At 35.2% G+C, this 22,053-nt stretch overlaps 5 protein-coding genes across 6 annotated transcripts; 3 read left to right on the forward strand and 2 right to left on the reverse strand.

The window, feature by feature from the left end:
* The first annotated feature begins 446 nt into the window (after window positions 1-446).
* On the forward strand, window positions 447-4,123 carry LOC108203614 (uncharacterized). Of its 2 annotated transcripts, none has more exons than XM_017372614.2 (7): window positions 447-744; window positions 1,005-1,121; window positions 1,973-2,053; window positions 2,319-2,453; window positions 2,876-2,932; window positions 3,600-3,695; window positions 3,808-4,123. In XM_017372614.2, exons 1-7 carry the CDS (start codon window positions 553-555, stop codon window positions 4,006-4,008), a joined length of 879 nt encoding a protein of 292 aa, XP_017228103.1. In that variant the 5' UTR covers window positions 447-552; the 3' UTR covers window positions 4,009-4,123. The 2 variants fall into 2 exon arrangements, with proteins under 2 accessions (XP_017228103.1, XP_017228110.1); XM_017372621.2 differs by having other exon boundaries at window positions 3,788-3,924.
* Window positions 4,124-4,628: 505 nt separating this feature from the next.
* LOC108203626 (probable histone H2AXb) lies at window positions 4,629-5,383 on the reverse strand. The gene is made up of 2 exons (XM_017372626.2): window positions 5,111-5,383; window positions 4,629-5,031 (listed from the first exon to the last, which is right to left on the reverse strand). The coding sequence occupies exons 1-2, from the start codon at window positions 5,312-5,314 to the stop codon at window positions 4,810-4,812; spliced, it is 426 nt and encodes a 141-aa protein (XP_017228115.1). The 5' UTR covers window positions 5,315-5,383; the 3' UTR covers window positions 4,629-4,809.
* A 4,084-nt stretch (window positions 5,384-9,467) lies between these two features.
* Window positions 9,468-11,449, forward strand: LOC108214446 (gibberellin receptor GID1C). The gene is made up of 2 exons (XM_017386445.2): window positions 9,468-9,685; window positions 10,184-11,449. Exons 1-2 carry the CDS (start codon window positions 9,641-9,643, stop codon window positions 11,174-11,176), a joined length of 1,038 nt encoding a protein of 345 aa, XP_017241934.1. The 5' UTR covers window positions 9,468-9,640; the 3' UTR covers window positions 11,177-11,449.
* Window positions 11,450-13,796: 2,347 nt separating this feature from the next.
* Window positions 13,797-19,792, forward strand: LOC108204550 (uncharacterized). Its single transcript, XM_017374051.2, has 6 exons — window positions 13,797-13,936; window positions 14,305-16,803; window positions 17,953-18,079; window positions 18,183-18,473; window positions 19,050-19,157; window positions 19,273-19,792. Exons 2-6 carry the CDS (start codon window positions 14,318-14,320, stop codon window positions 19,630-19,632), a joined length of 3,372 nt encoding a protein of 1,123 aa, XP_017229540.2. The 5' UTR covers window positions 13,797-13,936; window positions 14,305-14,317; the 3' UTR covers window positions 19,633-19,792.
* Window positions 19,793-20,713: 921 nt separating this feature from the next.
* Window positions 20,714-21,630, reverse strand: LOC135150373 (uncharacterized). Its single transcript, XM_064086654.1, has one exon. It carries the CDS (start codon window positions 21,628-21,630, stop codon window positions 20,866-20,868), a length of 765 nt encoding a protein of 254 aa, XP_063942724.1. The 3' UTR covers window positions 20,714-20,865.
* Between the last annotated feature and the right edge of the window lie 423 nt (window positions 21,631-22,053).

Here is a 22,053-nt window from a genome sequence, read left to right on the forward strand (position 1 = left end):
GCTAGCTTTGTCACAGGACTCTTACTTTTTTTTTCCAAACACCTTATCAACTTATTTATTTCTCATTTCTACTTCATTTTGTTTACTTTGAACAAAAAGTCACTCATTTTAAGTTAACTCAAACACCCCAATTATATTAGTTTTTAACAATGATTTAACAGCAACATTACATATATTTAAAATCTTATTTTACAACATTGAAGATTGAAGTTTTGTGTATATCACATATTTCTTCTCTTTTTTTTTTCATGGTTTTAGGAATGGAACGATCTAGTAATTCAAGACTTGCATAAAATTTTTGGAGATTTTTCGTCAAATGATAAAAGCATTTTAAACATATAGAATTTTTTAATAAATAAGAAAATTTTAAAATATTGATTTTTCAATTTTCATAGACAAAATTGAAAGAAAAAATACTGCTATATAACTTTATCCGGGAGGAGCATTAAATTGTAGTTTTGCTATGAACAAGATGAAATTGTAGTTTTATGCTCTATGCTTGTATATGAAGTGAAGAACTGAAGATAAATATATAAACATTTGAATGCCCAGATGAATTTCTGCCTCCGCTTCAGCGGTCTAATTGTAGCCAGAAAACCCCTTCTTCTTGCAGCGGAGCTCAGTGCTACACGACGTCGTAATACACTGAAACGAGTGGACAGAGAGCTCTCCAAAGGCAATTACAGAGCAGCTCTTTCTCTTGTCAAATCTTGTGGCCTTCGTGGTTTTGGAGCTGCCAAACAGGTCTTTATATATTAATTCTATTAATTTGGTTTATATTGACTGTTAGTTTGTTTTTCGATACTTGGATTAAAATGTTGTTGTAAGTTTTAATATGGCTTAATACTACTTGTTGCTTGAGTCAAATGTCTGCTTGTTATCTGCTTGGTCACGAGTTTTAGAACTCTTTAATTTTTAAGATTTTACGGATAAGGAGAGGTTATAGTAGTAGTTAGCATGTGCAGTTGTATTTCGGACTGCTCAAGGAACATGTGTTTGTGCAGATACAGTCACTTGATGATCTGATCATCGAGAGATCATACACACCATCATTGCAAACGCGCCTTGATTTGATATTGGATTCTATCAAAGATAGCATTCGATTTACTTCGTCAGGCAAGGTATGTTTCTTTGCTTGGCATTCAATGTTTATAATTACATGACATTCTAGTAAGATTGAGTTTTTTGTGTGTGTATTATGTTAAATGTTCAAGTACTTGATAGTTGATGGTTGAGTATCTTGCATTGTTATCCTGAACATTTGAATTTGTTTCTTACCCAAGGATGAAGGATCGGTTTGTCACTGGTTCTTGTGGTGTATAAAATAGCATTTTCATACAGTCTCTAAACAAAAAAGATTCAGTTACATATAGCAAGTATAAAAAGCAACTAAATTTTATGGACTGATATTTTTTAACATGAAACAAACTGGATATAATGATAAAGATATTCCATTATTTTGTGACATACTGCAGAGTTCTACTGTCTACCAGTCTCCAGTCACATTAGTTTTTGTGTAGAGGATAGAATGTCCCAGGATTTTTGCTCAAATTTTCATTTTGGTGATGATTTCTTTCAGAGTTTATAAAGTTAAGTTTATCAAAAATCAGCAGCTGTGAAAAATTAATATATGTTTGGAGGGTACTTGATAACATGATTTTTTATTTTTTACTTTTTTATACTTAAGGTTCATGTTTGAAGGACTTGTAGCTCATATACTCTTTTTTCTTATAAGCCAGCAACTCACTGTAATTGTGCATAGATGTGATGTTAGATGTACCTTTTTACCTGTTCGATGAGACAAGTAATACTTTTTGAGTTGAAGGAATTTCAGTATGTTAGCTGGGTAATATAGCTTTTTGTTGACTTAAGTTAACCCGTCCTTCTTTTATTTATTGCTGCAACTATAATATTGAACAGTAGTGTCCACACCTACCCATTCTCATCTTTTATTCTATGCTTGTTTTCATAGCTTTCATTGTTGGAACTGGAGAGCTTGATGCATCGCAAAAGCGGAGATTATATTCTGAATGATCACCTAAAGTGTATGCAAGTAAGACATACTTATTTACTTCCAGGTCTCTCTTAAAATATGTCAAGGCCTACTGTATGAAAAGGAAATATAATTATGATGCTTTTAAAAAAGTGAAACGTGCTAGTAGTTTGACACGGCGAAGGAGAAGGTTGAAATTGAACCATTGAACAAATAATTAAGAAATGCAGTTGTTGCTGTTAACACCAGCACTGAGTACTTCAGTCATTTTAACTCGAACCTCTCCTGATAATAGCAGTAATAACTGAAAGACAATATATTACAGCATGAGGCAGGTCATTTTTTGGTTGGCTACTTGCTAGGTGTTCTTCCAAAAAGATATAAAGTACCTACCATGGATGATCTAAATCAGGATGAACTTGCTGGAGGAAGGGTAGACTTTCTTGGCCTTATTGAAGAAGTAAGTAATGGTTTAAATTACTTTTTGTTTTTTTGGGAATTTGGATGTCTGTATCAGATTCTAGAATTAATTTTTACAACTATATCCAAAAGCTCACGAAAGATGTCAAAAAATGTGTTGTCACCATGGCAGCACATCTCCTTTAGGTACACTATCATATATGGAATTTCAAACTATGTACTATAAGAATTAACATTTAAAGAATTTAATTCAAATTCTGAAATGGAGTACAATTAGCTGTTTAAACAAGAATCTTTCACGCTAATGATTTGGAAAGTGAAAAGGAGAAAGAACCTTGACTGACAGATAAAAGCCATTGTGATTTTGGTTCAATCAGTTTTGCACTTTTACTCAATTATGCCAAGTGTTCTCTTTTGTGTATCTCTGCCATTTTTAAACCCAATTTTTTCTGTGCTGAACAGGTTGATCCTGATAGAAAATCAGACCGCAAGCTCGATAAAGAGAAATTTTTTGATGAAGTGCGAATTCTTTCTAGGTTTAAAATTTGCTGTTTATGTTATTTCCCATGTCAAGTTCTTTGCTTATACTAATATTTGGGCAATTGTTTGTACCAGTCATATATAGGATAATAGGAAGACATAAGTGGATTATATACTGCGGTATCTTGTGAGCATCATATTTGTCCCTTAAGAAAAAAATTTGTTTTTATGTTTTCTAAGAGGGAATCAGACATTGCATAGCCTGAGCAAGGTGTGTAGTTCCCCTTTTGAGGTATCATCCTGTCTGGCATAATGTAGCAAATATAATGTTACTGAACTGACTCATATAATGCTCTCACAATACTCACAAAAGCTGAATCTTCATGATAATTGTTAAATGACTATAAGATTATCAGTTGCATGGAGTAGAGTGTATTTTTCTATTTGTGATGCCAGAGAAAATTCTATCCTTAGAATTTGAAATATAATCTGCAGTACTCTAGATATGTGTGATATAAGTAAAATAGTGGTAATGCTATTCTAAATTCCTTCAAGTTGGCTTTAGATAGTACTACTTAGTTTTGACAGAGTGCAACTTTTCATTTCTTGGAGGAACCTGCTAAGAGCATCATGTGTATATTCTCTCTCTATGTATGTGTGATATACACAGTTGATTAAGGTTTTGTTTATTTATCCTCTTTCGTAGACAGTGTGTAGAGTATTAAGTGTTATAGTCGGAGGCTTAGTAGCAGAGCATTCGGTTTTTGGTTGCTCAGCAGGACTTCATTCTGATGTAAAGAAGGTCAGGCTACTGTCCGCTAATCCTCAGAGGTTCATCAAAGTTGTATATAACTGCAAATATGTTTTATTTCCTTTTTGTTGCTAAAACTGCAGATTTGTTGGTCATGAAACAGATGTATATTATACTTAAGCGGTGGGACTTAAAAGAAGATGAAGCAGAATCTCAAATCAAGAGGGCTGCACTTAATGCGGTCCTAATACTGGATCGTCAGTATGATGCTCGATCAAGATTAGCTGAGGCCATGGCACTAGGAAGGTCAGTGGGAGATTGTATTGATACTATAGAAAAAGCTTTAACAGATCCAGTAATATAGTCATCATTCATCAATAAACTTTGCTAGTGCATTTTTTTGTAGAAATACATCAATCAGAACGTAATGAACTAATGATCAATGGTAAATGCCTCCTTATGCGATGTTTAAACTTTCAGTTTATTGCCAATGGTATTTTCCTCTTCTGTTTCACTGTGAAGACAAAACAATGCTACATTGTCTTCACAGTATAATAATCTTACTCTGACTGACAAGTATAATAATCTCTCTTCTGATCCACTCACTACATTATATGAAAAGCTTAAGCTCTATTTTGTTCCATTTGCTAAATCACAAATTCACAATACAAAACCCAAGTTAATATCTGCAATATATACATACAATTTGTCCAAGTGCAATGACACAATACTCTTTCACCTTTACACTAGATTTATCATTCAGCCATTCTTAAAGTTCAGTCAGTCAATTGCTTCAGCTTTTCAAACATTCCATCTTTCTTTGAAAAAATGAAGAAGTATATGTATTTTTCTTTTCCAAACTGCACACTGATTCACATCTTTCAGCACTTCAGTTTATTATTTTCCCTTCAATTACTGCTGATCTTTAAAGTCATATCCTTTTCAATGTATAAACTAACTAGTATTCAACAAGAAGCATGAAAAAGCACACAAAAGAAAACCAAATTTGAATTCATAACCAAAGATTTTTCGCCATTAAGCTATCAACAAATTTACATGACATTCATCCAAAGCATTTCAAAACACAACCATATATCACAAAAGCACCCTACATTCCCACTAGTACCATATAGCAAAAACTGAAAACAGCCTGAAATCAACAACCCTAGAACTCCTGCGAAGCAGAGCCAATGTCCCCTTTCCCCTTGCCCACCTTCTTCGGCAACAAATTCTGATGAATATTCGGCATCACACCTCCATTCGCAATCGTAACAGACCCCAAAAGCTTGCTCAACTCCTCATCATTCCGCACCGCTAACTGAATGTGCCTCGGGATAACCCTAGTCTTCTTGTTATCCCTCGCAGCATTTCCCGCCAATTCCAGCACCTGTAAAAATATAAACAATCAACACATAGACAAACAAAAGGTTGACTAAATATTCATGTCGTGTACAAAATTGTCGAACCTCAGCAGCGAGGTATTCGAGAACAGCAGCGAGATAAACGGGAGCACCAGCACCGACACGCTGAGAGTACTTGCCGGCTTTGAGAAAACGAGCAATTCGACCGACCGGGAATTGAAGACCGGCTTTTGAAGAGCGGGAGACTGACTTCGTCGCCGGCGCCGTCTTTCCTCTGCCGCCGGTGGATTTTCCCTCTTTGTTGCCCATTTGTATTTTCACTATCAAACCCTAACTGCTGTGCTTTATAATTTTTTTATTCTGCAGTGTTTTGTTTATTGTTCTCGGTTTATATAAGTGTCGTGTCTGTGTTTTGATTGGCTGAGGGGTGTTCACGGGGATCGGTGACGTGGCGTTTCTTTTGTGTTTTTTCGTTCTTTCTTCTGATTTCGCGGAGATCGATGACATGGCATTTGAGGGGGTTTTGTTTGTTTCTTGCGCTTCTTTGATTTTTTTTAGGCGGGAATTTTGGGTTAATTTTCAATTTTCTGATCTTTTGGGCTTGTTGTAGCTGGTCTTATTAAGCCCAAACCGATAAGTAGATAAACCCCACTTTGAATAACCCGCTACTTGCATACTTGAAATTGTTTTCTAGGTGATATATTTCTCTTATTTTAATTTCTGATGCTACAGTATTTTAGTTCCATCTAAGTTAAAGAAGTTAAAGGGGTAAAAAGGAGTCAACAAGAATTCATTGATCTTCATGAACTTTTATTTTTTCTTATTCCTCTCAAAAACGGAGGTGAAAGGAGTTTGATGCGGGCAAGTCTGATTATGTCCTAAAATGATATATCAATCCAAAATTTGAGATATTTGACAAAAATGGGTGTTTAAAAGCATCTCTGACAATATTATAATGAGGTTTTCTAAATATATAATAAATAATTTAACTTCTAGAAAATAAAATTTTATGTTGAATGAAATTACAACAATAATCTCTACTTATGTTACTACCTCCGTCCTTTTTTACTTGTCACTTTGACTTTTTGCACGTAATTTAAGGTGATTAAAAAGCATACATCTATTTGTTATTTTTAAAATTTTCTTTTTCTGAATTAAAGTTTATACTTTATATTTTTATTCATAAAAAGAAAATTTTAAAAATAATGAGCGGAATTATGTTTTTTAATCACCTTAAGTTACGTGCAAAAAGTCAAAGTGACAAGTAAATAGGGATGGAAGGAGTATATGTTATTATTATAATATTAAATTTAGAGAAATATGTAAAAATACTCATTTTTCAAATTTATTTTCAAAAATACGATTAAAGTTGCGACTGAGGTGGCAACTTTAACAGTATTTAGAGAAATATGTAAAAATACCCATGTTTTCAAACTTATTTTCCAAAATACGGTTACAGTTGATTTTCAGGTTATCGGCGCCGTAAACGAGATTGCAAATAAAGTTGCACTGTTTTTTCGAACATATTTTCTGCAATTTGGGTATTTTTGAAAAACCCCTTAAATTTAAAACTTTTTAGCAAAAAGATAATATGAAAAATATGGGAAGTAGTGTGCAAAAGGTGGAAAAATGAATATCTAATTTTAAAAATCAAATGAAAAATGAATTAGTCATTATCTAGTTGTTGTGAGAAGAAAAGTAGATCCTAAATGTTTAAAGAATAGTTAAAACACTGTTGGATGGATTTTTAAATTATATAATTTAGAATATCAACGAAGCCAATTTTATTAGATATGCTTTAATAATGTCTTAGTGATTTTTTTAGATATGATATTTCACATTATGTCCAACAATTGAGTCAATTTCTCAATTCTCAAGCTATACTCATTTTGATGTTGTTTTACATATGTTGAAGTATCTTAAAGGACTGTCAACATGAGATTATTTTACTCGGCTCAAAATGATCTCGATTTTAAAAGGTTATTAAAATTCTCACCGGAGTATGTGTGAGCATTCAATCGGTTCGGTATATAATCGGACCGAATTGAAAAAATCGAAAATTGAAATTGTAATTTTTCCATAACCGAACCGGACCTAAATTAGCATATTGGTTAAACTGGAACCGAACCGAAATAATCTTTTTTCTCGAAAACCAATTTTTTTAGTCAGAAATATGAAAATGACGAACATAATGGGTTTCTTAATCACTTCCTGCACATCTATACAGACCACGAGTGTTCCATATAAATTCCATATTAAAGTTTGTTCACCCGAATGATTGATTATAGATTCTTGAATCTCTGATATAAGTCGCGTATGTTTGACTAGGGTTTAGCCGGCTGAACTGGGAAGTGGGAACCGGGTGTTTATGACAGAAGTTCGTTGAAATAATTAGGGGCTGGTATTGTATCATGATTTTCAATGATTTTTATTGACTTTTAAAATCTAGGTGTATTCAATCAAGATTTTTAAATAAAAGTAAAGAGTTATTGTATCAGGATTTCTAAAAAATCTTTCAAAGTTTGAGGTATTGAATTACAACTTTTAAAGAGTTATTAAAAGTCAGTTGTTATTCAATATATCAATGACTTTGGTGGAAATATATAACTGATAGACTTTTAATGACTTTCTATGGAAAATTGTATATATTTTTTCAAAAAATTGTCAGGCCATTTTTGAAAAGATTTGACATGACTTTTATTTTCCCTCAATTAACCGGTCGCTCCAACCTAGGGTTCATCCTCTGCAAAAAGTCTCTCCAATTCATCCTCTGTGAAAAAGGTTCCTTTTTTTTCTCTATTATGATTTTCTATTATCATTTTGTGTTTTTACATACATATAGATCTACTTGCTTCTACTCATGATTTTTAATTTATACAGATTGTCGAAAATCTCAATCTTGTTAGAGCATCTCCAACTATTGAAAACCCTTGGCTAAAAGGTGAGTTGGCATACTTAAAATAAAAAAATTTAGCCAACAACTCGAAAAACTCAACTCCAACCATGCTCAGCTGTTGTCTATAAATTTAGCCAACCTCCTATGGATGACTAAATTTGTCGAACCTCTACAGGCCTGTAAGGAAATCTGTAGGAAGATTGCACATAATTTATTAACATATTAAACTGATATATTCTATTTTAACAATCTAAAATATTAATAACATACTATTTTTAAATTATAGCCAACTAATATAGTCAATACCATTGAAGCAAAATGTCTTACAGGTTCAGCAAATTTTACATAATGTCTTACAGGTTCTATTTAGCCAACGATTATAGCCAACGCCGTTGGAGATGCTCTTATAAGCATACAACGAAAATTCAGCTACATTCAGAGCCTACCAGGCATATATGCCATGCAAAGGCCATACCTACCAATTAAACATCCGTACACTTTCAAGCCTAACAATCCACATATAGTGACTGAATCAAGTGAAGCAGAATTCTGTATCGACGAGAAGCACTACTTGAGTAGACCAAAAATGTTGCAGTATTAAAGGCAACATGATCAGTCTTCCAACAACTCTACGTACTTGAGCTATATCAGTCCGTTTATGGTATCAAAACACATCATTATTAAATATGAAGAGTAAAAACATATAATTCTCGAACTCTAAAATCCGTAAATTTATAGTATCAAAAGTGAATACGAAAATCTGATACAAGGTCACAATTAATTAACATTATGTTTATAAATATGATTCAGTAAACAGTATTATAGTATATACACCGAACTTGGGTATAGCAGAAGATCGAGAGGGTATAGCAAAATGTCTAGAGGGTTTCAGAGAGGCTATTTATGATTTTAATAAAAATCTATTAAAGTATTTCAAAGTTATGAATTTGTAAAAAAAAAAGTCCGTTAAAGTTTTTAAATGTCATTGTCTCGGGAGTCATAAATTGTTTTTGAAATCTTAAGAAGTCAACGAGAGTCATTAAAAGTCTATAAAATCCATTAAAGTCGTCCTCCCAAAATTTGTCATTAAAAGTCACGATACAATACCAGCCCCTTAATTTCAACATAGATCTTTTGTCAAAATTATACTAGTCATTCGTGATGTAAATTTTTATAAAATAAATTTTGTGGGTTATCAATCTTTCGACATGTTTTTAAACTCTGTCTAATTTAGTTTTTTTTTTGGTTAGGAATTACAATTTTTTATACAAAATTTTACTTCCTAGAAGAAAAAATCTAAATCAGCTCATTTCAAGTTTATCTCGACCCTCCTCGAACTCGATATCGCTATTTTGGATAAATATAAATTTATGACAGAGTCTTCAAAACGACATCTTCGGACATAAGAAAGTGGGTCCCGTGGTTAACTATATCACGAAATTCACGGTAGCCGAGTTTGTCGTGTTTCTAATGCACCGCCTCTTCATACACTCTCTTTCTTTTTTCGACGCAACTACCTTCTCATCATCTTTTGTATACATCCGGACTGTCATACACGTACATTTATTTCCAAATTTTATGCAAGTGAAAAAAAACAAATTGAAGCTCCTGTACAAGTACCTGAACAAATTATACGAGAAAAGTCAAAGTTAAGATCAATTAATCTTTTTCTGTGTTTTTTTAAAATTTTTGATTGTATTTTCTTCTTTTCTTCTTGTTCTTGGAAAGAGTAAAGTGAAATGGCGGGAAGAGATGGAGACGATGATACCCCCAGTGAATCCAGGGTTTGTACTATTTCTCTATGGTTTTTAGTTTTATGTGCATGCATATCTTTATATGTTTGATTTTGTTGCAAATTTTGATATTCTTATTGAGTTTGTTGAAATCTTGAACTTTTGGAATTGGTTGATTGAAGTTGGAACTTGAAAGTAGTTGAGTAGGGGGTTTTGTTGCAATAACTTGCAAGCTTTCTAGTTTTTGTACAAATTGTGTTGTTCCTGTAGTTCGCCTAGTTGTTATGTACATGGGAATTCTTGGTTATATTTCTAGGCTTCTTTTGCGGAAATTTAAATACTCACGCAGATATGTCTTTTCTGAGAACAGAGTGGTATCGACCCAGCTATAATGCTCCAGATATGATGTTTGGTTTAATTTCATATATTTATGAATGACAACTGTTGATTGCATTTCCAAAATTTTTGTTTAGATCAGTTGGAAGTTGGATAGAATTCTTTAGGTCTAGACCAAGAAGTTTGCTCATGTACGTTTTTTTGTATATATAGATGGTGGTTCCATTGAATACATGGGTTCTCATTTCCAATTTAAAGCTGGCGTACAATCTTCTTCGCGGTAAGGATGGGACCTTCAACCGTCACTTGGCTGAGTTCCTTGACCGCAAAGTCCCATCGAATACAAATCCTGTTGATGGTGTTTTCTCGTTTGATGTCATTATTGACCGTGGAACCAACCTCCTAGTCCGAGTCTATCGACCAGTGGATCCTGAGGTGGGTTCGCCTGGTTTTACGGACCTGTACAGACCCTCGAGTGCTGATGTTGTTCCTGTTATTGTGTTCTTTCATGGCGGAAGCTTTGCACATTCCTCTGCCAATAGTTCCATTTATGACATTCTTTGTCGACGTCTTGTTAGCCTTTGTGACGCTATTTTGATTTCAGTAGATTATCGTCGTACTCCAGAGTACACCTATCCATGTCCCTATATTGATGGATGGACTGCACTTGAGTGGGTTAATTCAAGGACATGGCTTAGAAGTAAGAAGGATTCGAAAGTCCATATATACTTGGCTGGCGATAGCTCTGGTGGAAATATCATTCATAATGTTGCTTTAAGGGCCATGGGATCAGAAATTGAAGTGCGGGGAAATATAATGCTTAATCCCATGTTCGGGGCAGAGGAGAGGAGTGAATCAGAGATCCAATTAGACGGAAAATATTTTGTGACTATTCAAGATCGTGATTGGTACTGGAGAGCCTTTCTTCCCGAAGAAGACCGTGATCATCCAGCTTGCAATCCATTTGGTCCCAAGGGTATAAGTATAGAGGGAAAAAATTTCCCTCGAAGTCTTGTCGTCGTGGCTGGTCTGAACCTTATTCGGGACTTGCAGGTTGCATATGCTGAAGGACTTGGGAAGGCTGGCTGTGATGTCAAACTTATATATTTAGAGATGGCTACAGTTGGGTTCTATTTGTTGCCCAACAATGACAATTACTTTACCGTGATGGATGAGATCAAAACTTTTGTGAGTTCGAGTAGCTAGTGTGAAGAACAGGTAGCATAGTGAGAGGTATTTAAGTTTTAGCTATTTCCTGTTTAGGTTTGCTTTGGCATATGGATGCAGAGACATCAACTGTCATGTGGTGCCTGTGTAAGGTTTCTACGACGACCTTTAAAGAGATGTTTAGGGCTCGGTGGGAATAGTCCATCTCTATGTAAATATGTATCATATTATAGAACATATTTATATGTTTTATTGTAAAAATACTTTACTAGCATACAGTCTAGCATGATACAAGTGCATATTTGAATTTCATTTGAAACTGTTTTACCATGAAAGAGGCTGTTAGTGCAGCCTGGTTTTTGCTCCACTGCCTCTTACTTTGGTGTGATTGCGGTCTGTTACTCTATCTTGGTGTAACAGAACGCATCGTTGTCTCTGCACAGATATGTATGCAAGAGTAATGACACTGGTATAAAGTCTGTGACAGAAGGCACACAGATGAAGTATTATATGTGTTGTCGATCTTTCTCTGGAATCAAAATGTCAACTTAGCAAGTGATAAGTATGTGGACTAGAGTCTGTTTAAAACTAATGTTTTGTTCGGTCACGGTGAATGATTCTGAAAGGAATGGAATGAAAAATGAACAATAATGTCATGGTCAAGAAATTTCATTTTATCCTCCATTTCATTCATTACGTCATATCTGTTAGAAATCGCATCTTCAATTTGAGATGGAATTCTCCATTCTTTCCTACCCTTAATTTATTCTCATATCTTATCATACTAGTTTTGCACTCACTTATTTTATTTTTTTCAAAACTTCCCTTTTATCTCTATTAATTTCAAGTTCCCTGTTCAACGGATTCTGATCACCGAAATATTTATCCTTCTTCCGCTTCTTCCTGACGGATGAGGCATTGGCCGAAATCACTACATTATAATTTAAGAAAAAACTTAGCTGATAGATGAGGCGTTGGTCGAAATCACTACCTGATAATTGAAGAAAAAATTAGCGGAACCTGATGCGTAAAGCACTGATGTGATGAGACTTATTTCTACTTCTCCCCCGATACAATATATTGAAAATACCATTTTCTATCCATTTCTTTGCGTAGTTTAGTACACACGTCAATTTCTGATCGAGTTTTTTGTATATTCATCAGGTGCTCATATTTAAATCACAATCAATACACAAACTTCGATATCGTCTGGAGACTTCCCTTCTCACCTTTATCTCTCTTCTGTTTTGCTACCTGCAACTGCATGTTTCTAATGGATGGTCCAACCGTCCATTTCAGTTATTTTTTGCAGGCTACGGTTTTATAATCTGCCATTATATAATCCAGTTATTTTATATTTTTTGCAGTAAAAATCGGATCAAATTTAATCAGAAAAAAGTCAAAACTGCACAAATAACTTTAAACCGGGGAGCAGTAGAATCATACATATACTGCAAGTCAGAAAGTTGGTCGAGATTCCATTTCTGAAACCGTGAAATCAGATGATATGTGTTTGCAGCACTGCAGTCTGCAGATTGCTAGGTTCACCAAAGTTTAGATTTATTTTCAAAATTAAGTTTGAAGGTCATGATGGTGATGACTGATGACATGTAATTTTTTTAGGACATTTGGTTGATGATGAATGAGCGCAGTTAACGGGATCGGAACCTCAATCGCATGCATAATTGTTTGGATTAGTTATTTGGTTGTATAGAAATGGGAACCTGAATCCTTTTAGGTGGTTAAATCATACACTTCCTACCTCCTGCATTTCCATACCATTTCCATTTCCGTTAAACCCCATTACACTACAAGAAAACTCGGTATTCCCAACGAAAATTACCAACGGAAGCAATTCTGTTACAATTTCCCAACGGAATACTAACAGTTTTTGTGCAGGAGAAGGTCAAACATTCAACAACAGATTACCAACGGTTTACCGACTTAAATTTACCAACGGAATATTCTGTTGGTAAAGAAGGCGAATTACCAACGGTTTACCCACGGAAAATTTAAAATGCAAATGCCAACACACTTGTTACGGATTAGCGACGGTATTTCTGTTGGTAATTTGGTGATAAATTCGTCACTCTCTCCGTTGTTAATTCCGTTGGTAAACAATACTTTAGCGACGGAATGTCCGTTGGTAAATTAGTAATAAACGAGTCACTATTTCCGTTGGTAATTCCGTTGGTAATCGATACTTTAGCAACGGAATGTCCGTTGGTATATTAGTAATAAATTAGTCACCATTTCCGTTGTTAATTCCGTTGGTAACCAATCAATTAGCGACGGAATGTCCGTTGGTAAATTGGTGATAAATTAAACACTATTTCCGTTGGTAATTCTGTTGGTAATATGTAAAGAAAATTAATTTAAAATAAGTTCCGCATGGCATATTATACCTGTTGGTAATCCGTTGGTAAAGTAGATCGGTCAGTAATTATCCGTTGGTAATCTGTTGGTGAAGTAGATCGGTCAGCACTTGTCCGTTGCTAATCTGTTGGTAAAGTAGATCGGTCAGCACTTTTCCGTTGGTAATCGGTTGGTAAAGTAGATCGGTCAGCACTTTTCCGTTGGTAATCGGTTGGTAAAGTAGATCGGTCAGCATTTATCCGTTGGGAATCCGTCAGTACTCAAAACATATTAAAAGGCTCAGCAAACAATTCCTCATTTCTTCCTTCGGCTTTTACACTTCTAACACCTTATTTTCTCTCTAATAGCATCCAAAAATAGCTGAAAATTCACCTTAATCCTTCCCATTTGCTAAGAAGCTTTACTCCATTCTTGTAAAATAAGGTTAGTTGTTTCCATATCTATTTTGATATTAATTTTTATGTAAATTATTTGTATTGCTAATTAATTTTTAGTTAGGTGTTGGAATATTATTCATCTATGTTGATAGCATTATAAGTCTTAATTAACAAAATTGATATATATATGTGTGTGTGGTGAAAATGGTAGTTATAATTACATATATTTAATTAATTATAATTGTTAACAAGCATGTATTTAATACATAAATGTAAACATGATGTATCAAAATGATAGTAATTATAATTATGATTTATGCATTAGTTATTAATTCGGACGAATTATTTAAATTTACTTGAACTAGTAATCAATTTCGATAATCATCTTGTTGTTGTTAATGAATTCTTACGTAGGTGGTCTCGAAAAATGAATAATAATCGATCTTGGATGTATGAGAGGATTGATGATAGAGGATTTTTGAATTCTCTATTTATTTCCGGGGTGGAGGATTTTATGAATTATGCTATATCTCAGCCAACGTCTATGGGTGGGACAAGTATCCAATGTCCTTGTTCAAAGTGTAAGAATCGAAAATTTTTGAATGGAGATATGGTGAAGCTGCATCTATTGAAGAATGGATTTGTGAAAGATTATTATGTATGGAGTCGACATGGAGAGTCATCCATTTATAATGAAAATGACGAACATCCTTCAACAAATCATTCCAATATTTCACGGGGCACGGATGGGAGCAACCTAATGTACAATATGGTGATTAATGCAGCTGGTCCAAGTTTTGATCCACATGATTCAGAAGAGATGCCGAATGCAGCAGCACAAAATATATACAACATGTTAAAGTCTTCAGAACGAGAGTTATATGATGGTTGTGAAACTTCACAGTTGGCTGCCATGGCTCAAATGTTGAGTTTGAAATCTGATCATCACTGGTCGGAGGCATGTTATGATCAGACATCACAATTTGTCAAAGGTATCTTGCCTGAAGACAATACATTTCTTGATAGTTTCTATAGCACAAAGAAACATATGGAAGGATTGGGTCTACCTTCCATTCATATCGACTGTTGTGTTAATGGTTGCATGATATATTGGAACGAAGACATTGACATGGAGTCATGCAAATTTTGTTCTCAGCCGAGATACAAGATTAGAGTTCACAGATCCACAAGAGAGAGAAAGAAAGTAGCTGTTCAAAAGATGATATATTTTCCACTGGCCCCGAGATTGCAAAGGTTATATGCCTCACCGACTACTGCAGCTCACATGAGATGGCATGCCGATCACTATAAGGAAGATGGTGTGATGCGTCATTGTTCAGATTCAGAGGAGTGGAAGCAATTTGATAGAGCGCATCCATTATTTTCCTCAGAGATAAGAAATGTGAGACTTGGACTTTCTGCTGATGGATTTCAGCCATTTGGTAGTTCCGGCAAGCAATATTCTTCTTGGCCAATTATAGTGACTCCATATAACTTACCCCCCTGGATGTGTTCAAAAGAAGAGTACATGTTTCTATCCATCCTTGTACCTGGTCCGAGAAATCCAAAGCAGAAGATAGATGTTTTTCTTCAACCATTGGTTTCCGAGTTAAAAATGCTATGGGAAGTTGGTGTAGAGACATGGGATACTTCTTTGAAACAAAATTTTCAGATGCGAGCGGCTTTGATGTGGACTATAAGTGACTTTCCTGCTTATTCAATGTTATCGGGATGGAAAACTGCTGGTCATTTAGCTTGTCCTCATTGTGCTCATGATCATGATGCTTATAATCTCAAACATGGAGGAAAGACAACATGGTTCGATAATCATCGAAAATTTTTACCTAGAAATCATCCATTTCGAAAGAATAAAAATTGGTTTACCAAGGGGAAGGTTGTGTCTGAATTTCCTCCACCTATTCGGACAGGTGAAGATGTCTTACAAGAAATTGAGTCACTTGGTTTGATGAAAATCACTGAACTGGGAAGTGAGGAACATAATGCAAGAATCATCAAAACTTATAATTGTGGATGGAAAAAGCGAAGCATCTTTTGGGATTTGCCATATTGGAGGACGTTATCAATTAGACATAATCTTGATGTTATGCACATTGAAAAAAATGTGTTTGAGAATCTTTTTAACACCATAATGGCCATTGAAGGTAAAACCAAAGATAATGCTAAAGCTAGAGCTGATATTGCACTAATCTGTCGAAGGCCTGAGTTAGCAATCAATGAGTCAACACAAAAATATCCAAAAGCATGTTACAGCTTGGATAAAAAGGGTAAAGAAGCAGTTTGCAAATGGTTACAAGATCTTAAATTTCCGGATGGATATGTTTCAAATATGGGACGTTGCATCGACATGAAAAAATACAAGTTATTTGGAATGAAAAGTCATGACTGTCATGTGTTTATGCAAAGACTTCTGCCAATTGCTTTTCGAGAATTTCTTCCTAATAATGTTTGGGAAGCTGTGACAGAGTTGAGCCTTTTTTTCAGGGATCTAGCTTCATCCACTTTGAAGGTTAGTGATATGTGTAGACTTGAAGAACAGATTCCAGTGATACTTTGCAAGTTGGAACGCATATTTCCACCAGCTTTGTTTGACTCAATGGAACATCTTTTGGTGCATTTACCGTATGAGGCACGTATAGCTGGTCCTGTACAGTATCGTTGGATGAGTGCACGAAGACTTCGACTAACCAGTAGTCCTAATCCTGGGAACTCTACAGAACACACTCCAATCCGATCACAGCGATCACAGACGGAACACACACCTGCACAGTCAAGGGTTCTATCTTCAGCATCTGCGAATGAACCTGAACATGCCAGTGAATCGGAAGATCCATATTGGGAAGTTGGCTCCATGCATGATGACGGGCGTATGCGGGTCGAAGTAATTAGTGGATTGTAAGTGTATTCTCTATTTATTGATTATTTTTTCTTTAGATACTAGCATGTTTAATAAAATTTAGTCGTGATCTTCTCTCTAGAAATTATATATCCACTGATATATACACTATAAAGTTAATATTATATTTTTAAAATGTATTCTATTTATCCTAGCGTTGGAATGGAGGTGTGGAACATATCAGTTGCAGAGTACAAAATACTGATATATTTTGACAAAAATCCACACATCAAGTATCTGCTTGTGCCTGTACCAGAAAGCTTGTTTTATAGTAGTAGTCAATCAAAAGGAAATTGGTTGCTGACATAATTAATAATTCGTGTCTCTTGGAGTTGGAGAAGTTGATGCTATATGTACTCTGTTTTTTAAACTTGTGGTGTGTGCAGAAGTACTAGTCCAGGGGCTTAGTAAAACTGAAACTTCTCCGAGTCGAGGGGCTTAGTTAGATTGGTTTGAAGCCAATCGATTTTCTTCGTCATTTTTCAAGTAGTTGTACAAGTTTCTTGGCAAATTTGGTTAGACACATAACTCATAACTGATATCATGGACAAGCGAACCTTTCTCTATGTAAGTAATGAATCATTATAGTCGTTATTGACCCGAACCAGAGCTAGGTGTGTGGTTGTAAATATGTTGTGCACATAATTTTATTGAATTTAATTAATATTAGTATAATTACAATCCTCTGTTATTCTGAAATAAATAGAATTTTGCTTACATTATATTGGCTCGGTGTGTTTAAGTTAATGAATAAATGAAATTCTGGATTTTTGATGATAACTAACAGATGATATACTTGCTCAGTTGCTTAAAAGAAAGATATATTGAATTAGCATAGACAGAGAGTGTTTTAATATATTCATGCAATTGTATTCTGGTGTCTGACTTCTTCTGGGTGACTGCTTTTATATAGCATATATATTTGGAATGTTCGGAATATTAATATTAAAGAATATATATAGTAGAATAGGTTGTTGATTCTACAGAGTTAAAGGAGCCTAGGTGTCGAGATAAAAATAACTTCTTTTACTATATATATAGGTTGTTGTTGCTAATAATTTTTTTTACAAATTAACTTCTAATTGCAATACAGGTGCAGCTAGTGTTACATTCAGAGGTGGTTAATATAATTTAATTACAATTCTCAGGTTAGAGCCTTCAGGTAGATGCTCGCGAGCTATCACAGATTCTATATCTGAGAGGCAGGATCCTGATGGATTCTCCTGGAAGGCAGTGTCCAAGGAGGTGAAAGATTTTTATTTCGACGAGTTCAAGGTAAAATTCTCATATTTTTTTGTACCAATTACTGCCAGTTATCGTTTGTAAGTAAGAATGCTTGTAATTTCTTCATTAATAAATTGTATCCTTAAAAAAACAGAAAACATGTGTTTGGAGACAAGACGACAGAATAATACATAAAGCATGGGCAAAGAAAGCGAGTGTTCGTTATACAAACTTTTGCAGTGATGCCCGGGCAAGATGGGAAAAAGGTGGACAGGATAGTAGAGTTGCTATGCATGTATGGTTGCGTTGGGTTGAGTTTTGGAAAACCCCGAATTTTCAAGTTAAATCAAATACTCAAAAGAAGAATCGCAAGGGTGGAGCTGACAAATACCCTCCAACCCACACAGGTGGTTCAGCCTCTTTAAGAACCCATGCCGCTGTGCTGGTATGTATCAATTTTAGCATGTTTACGCTGGTTTTTTATTCAGTTATGTGCAAGGATCTCAGCCTGCCTGTTGTAATTTTTACCAGCATTTTGTAGCTTCAATTAAACATCTCGTATTCATTATTTCTTAAATATCTCCATTGAGTATGTTGGTTCTTGAGTACTATTAAGGCCTTTTATATGTGTTTACTCTCAGTGGCGTAGCTAGGTTTTCAACTCAGGGTGAGTCAGGTTTTGATTTTAACATTTAAAGTTTATTAGTGATATTGATGTCTTACATTTAGAAGTTTAGATGTTATTAAGTTTATGGGCTGGGCTACTGAAATTTAGGATAAGCTGCTTATAAAGCTTGGGCTGGACTGCACTATTTGAATGAAAAAAAAGTAGTCAATTTTCAGATTTGAGGGTGGTCCATAGCTGCTTCTGGGCTCTATTTAGTTAGTGATCTTTACATGTATATACTGGATTCCAGGGACCATATATTATAGTAATATCTTTCCACTGCCTTTGTTTTCTTTTAGCAGACTTGTTGTATTTATAGTTTTTTAATATCGTAAATTAAACTTTTAACTTCAGGCGAAGACTCAAGGTAAAGATCCAACTCCGGCCGATGTTTATCTTATTACACATACGGTGAAGCATGATAAAAAGACTTTTGTTACCAAGAAAGCAGAACAAGTTTATGTGAGTATTCTGAAATAGTTTCTGAAGTAGTGTTGGCTTTTATATCATTTTTTGTCATATTCTTTTCGGTTAAATGTTTATTTTGTGAGATGTATTCTATTTATTTTTTTTACAGAAAAGGGTTGAGACACTACGTGAGGAACTCTCAGCACCCATTGAAGGTTCTGATGAACCTCAAGTTGTTGATGAAGACCAATTGTTCCTTAAAGCTGCTGGTGGACTTGACAAAAAAAGCAGAGTTTATGGCATGGGTTCATTACAGAGCGTTATATATGGACCGGAAACTGGAGGTAGTCGTCATAGGGGCTCCAATTTCAGACATGAAGAATATAAGCAAATGCAAGTGGAGTTGCAGGACATGAAGAACCAAGTGAAGGAGTTACAAGAAATGAGAAACCAGGAACTAGAAGAGATGAGAAAGCAGATGGAAGAAATGAAGAACCAACTTGCATTGGTGTTTAACCATCAGAATTAAGTTTGCCTGCCTGCCTGGCCTGACTTTTATTTATGTTAAGTTTGTATGACTTCTGAAATATTGTAGTTTGGATGCTGCTTTTGTTTATAACTTGGGCTGTTGCTTTTGCTACTAAATCTATGACTGTTCCTTTATTTAATTAAGCAGTTTATTTTATTAATTGTATAATGCATGGATTTAAATTTAAAAAAAAATGCAGGTATTATTTTGTAAAATTGCCAACAGAAATTCATTTTTCAATGTATTCTATTGGTAAAGTTACCAACGGATTTCATTCTGTTGGGAAAATTCCAACACTTTTGGCCATTTAACAACAGACAATCTGTTGGTAAAGTTACAACAGAAGGTCATTCTGTTGGTAAAATACCAACGGTTTTCTGTCTGTTGGCAAGTTAACAACGGAAAAATCCGTTGGCATATTGAATTTGTTAACAACGGAAAAATCCGTTGGCATATTGAATTTGTTAACAACGGAAAAATCCGTTGGCATATTGAATTTTTCTGAAGTCAACAGCCTCTTAGTCGGTTGGTAATCCGTTGTAATATTACCATCGGAAATACATATTCCGTTGGGAAAAGTTTACCAACGAGGTTTTTAGTAACAGTTTTTTCCGTTGGTAATTCCGTTGCAATGTCCGATTGCCAACAGAATGACACTTTTACCAACGAAATATTCCGTTGGTAATCTCGGATTTTCTTGTAGTGTTACTTTGCCGTCCATTCCAATTCCCGATCCTCATTCTCATTCCCAGCCTTAATCCAAACGCTCTGGGTTTTTTTTTTTTGAAATGTATTGACCTTTAGCAACTATACACACATATGACATAACCCATCAATTTACTTCGCAGAACTTTAAGTAGGCTAAGCTAAGGAAATCAAACTATCAAAAACAGAGGAATACACCAAAGGTAATGGGGCAAAAAAAACGTAAATAAAACACAGGGCTGATTTGAAGATATTTACAAAGGAAATATTTAGCGATACTATTCCAACTGATCGACCGAAATATTTGGCAACAATACTTCAACCGATCGATTATTTTAGATCAACATGGGCTGTTACGAGATTTCCAGAGTCTGAGGTATCAACATTGATTAGCAGGCTACGTGGTGGTTCCGCCAGCATACTACACAACATTCTAAATATAGCAAAAACATGAGATAACTCTCGCCCTCACTTATCTTCTCCCTGTTTTTCTGTGGAATAAATTACATTGGTAACTCTGCTGCCTCTTCATCTGATGCTGACACATTGCTGTGCCCATCCATGCATGTTACGCTGCTCGTGAACCCTCCTGCAATCCTCTCCACCACCGCCATTAGTCGTCGAAAACTTCCACCCCTTCAGCACCTTCCCGTCACTTAATTTCTCTCCAGCTGCATCAGTACTAGTGATCGCACCCTCTTTTTTCTGATCTGATTGCACCAGATGCAATCTCAGCCGTCCATTTTCTCTAGAAGCTCGAAGGCACTCAGGCCTATTAATCTGCACCTCATTGAGCTTTAACCGTCCGTTTTTTCTCACTGGACGGAGAAAAAACGTTGGCTTGCCACTGTCAGTGAACGATGACAATGGCGGTGGAAATGACTTTCTCTTTAGTTCCTTGTTCTTCTTGTTAAATTTTCTTGATTTTCCATCATCTCTGGATTTCTCTGAGCTTTCAAGGACGTTGTTTAGGCTCCTCTCGTTACAGCTCTCGAATCCCAGACTCTCTGTACACGAAGCCAATTTGTCTGTGTCGCCGCTGTTGAGAACTTTGAGTCCCGTTTCAGTCTGATCACTTTTTACCGGAATATTGATCAGCGAGGATGAATCGATGACATTGTCAAATTTTGGAGGTGCAGTAGAATTTGCGAGGATATTGAGTCCAGCACCACAGTCGGTGACAGGAAGTGGAGTATTGCGGTGGTGATTGTCAGCAGAGTCTTCTTTTGGAAGAGTAAAAGCAGTGGATGCAGTGTTAAATAAGGTGTAGAAACTCTTTTTGCAAAAATCCATCATTTTGAAATGTGATGGAAAAATTGCTGCAGGAAAGGAACTTATATAGGGCAGGTTGGCTGGACATTTTAGTAGCGAGAAAAGGTCTTAAAAATCGTTATTTTAAGCCAAATGGACTTCAATGTCATTTTTAGAAAAATGATCTTAACTGTCACTTTAAACATGACTTGCAGTTGTGTTTTTATTTTTCTGAGGAAAACATGACTTGAATTGTGTTTTCAGTTCAAAACACGACTTCAAGTTGTGTTTTTTTAAACACGATAGATTTGAAATGATGGTTACGACCTTTTTTCGAAAAATGATAATAGAGGACTTTGGCTGATAATAGTGACATTTGGGGCCGACACCCCGCCCTCCTCTAATCGCGTAAATTTTTGACAGAATTCATGAAATACTCCATAAAGCATCCTGTACATATGTTAT

The sequence above is a fragment of the Daucus carota genome, chromosome 1, assembly GCF_001625215.2.
Source record: "Daucus carota subsp. sativus chromosome 1, DH1 v3.0, whole genome shotgun sequence".
NCBI classification, from domain to species: Eukaryota; Viridiplantae; Streptophyta; class Magnoliopsida; order Apiales; family Apiaceae; genus Daucus; species Daucus carota.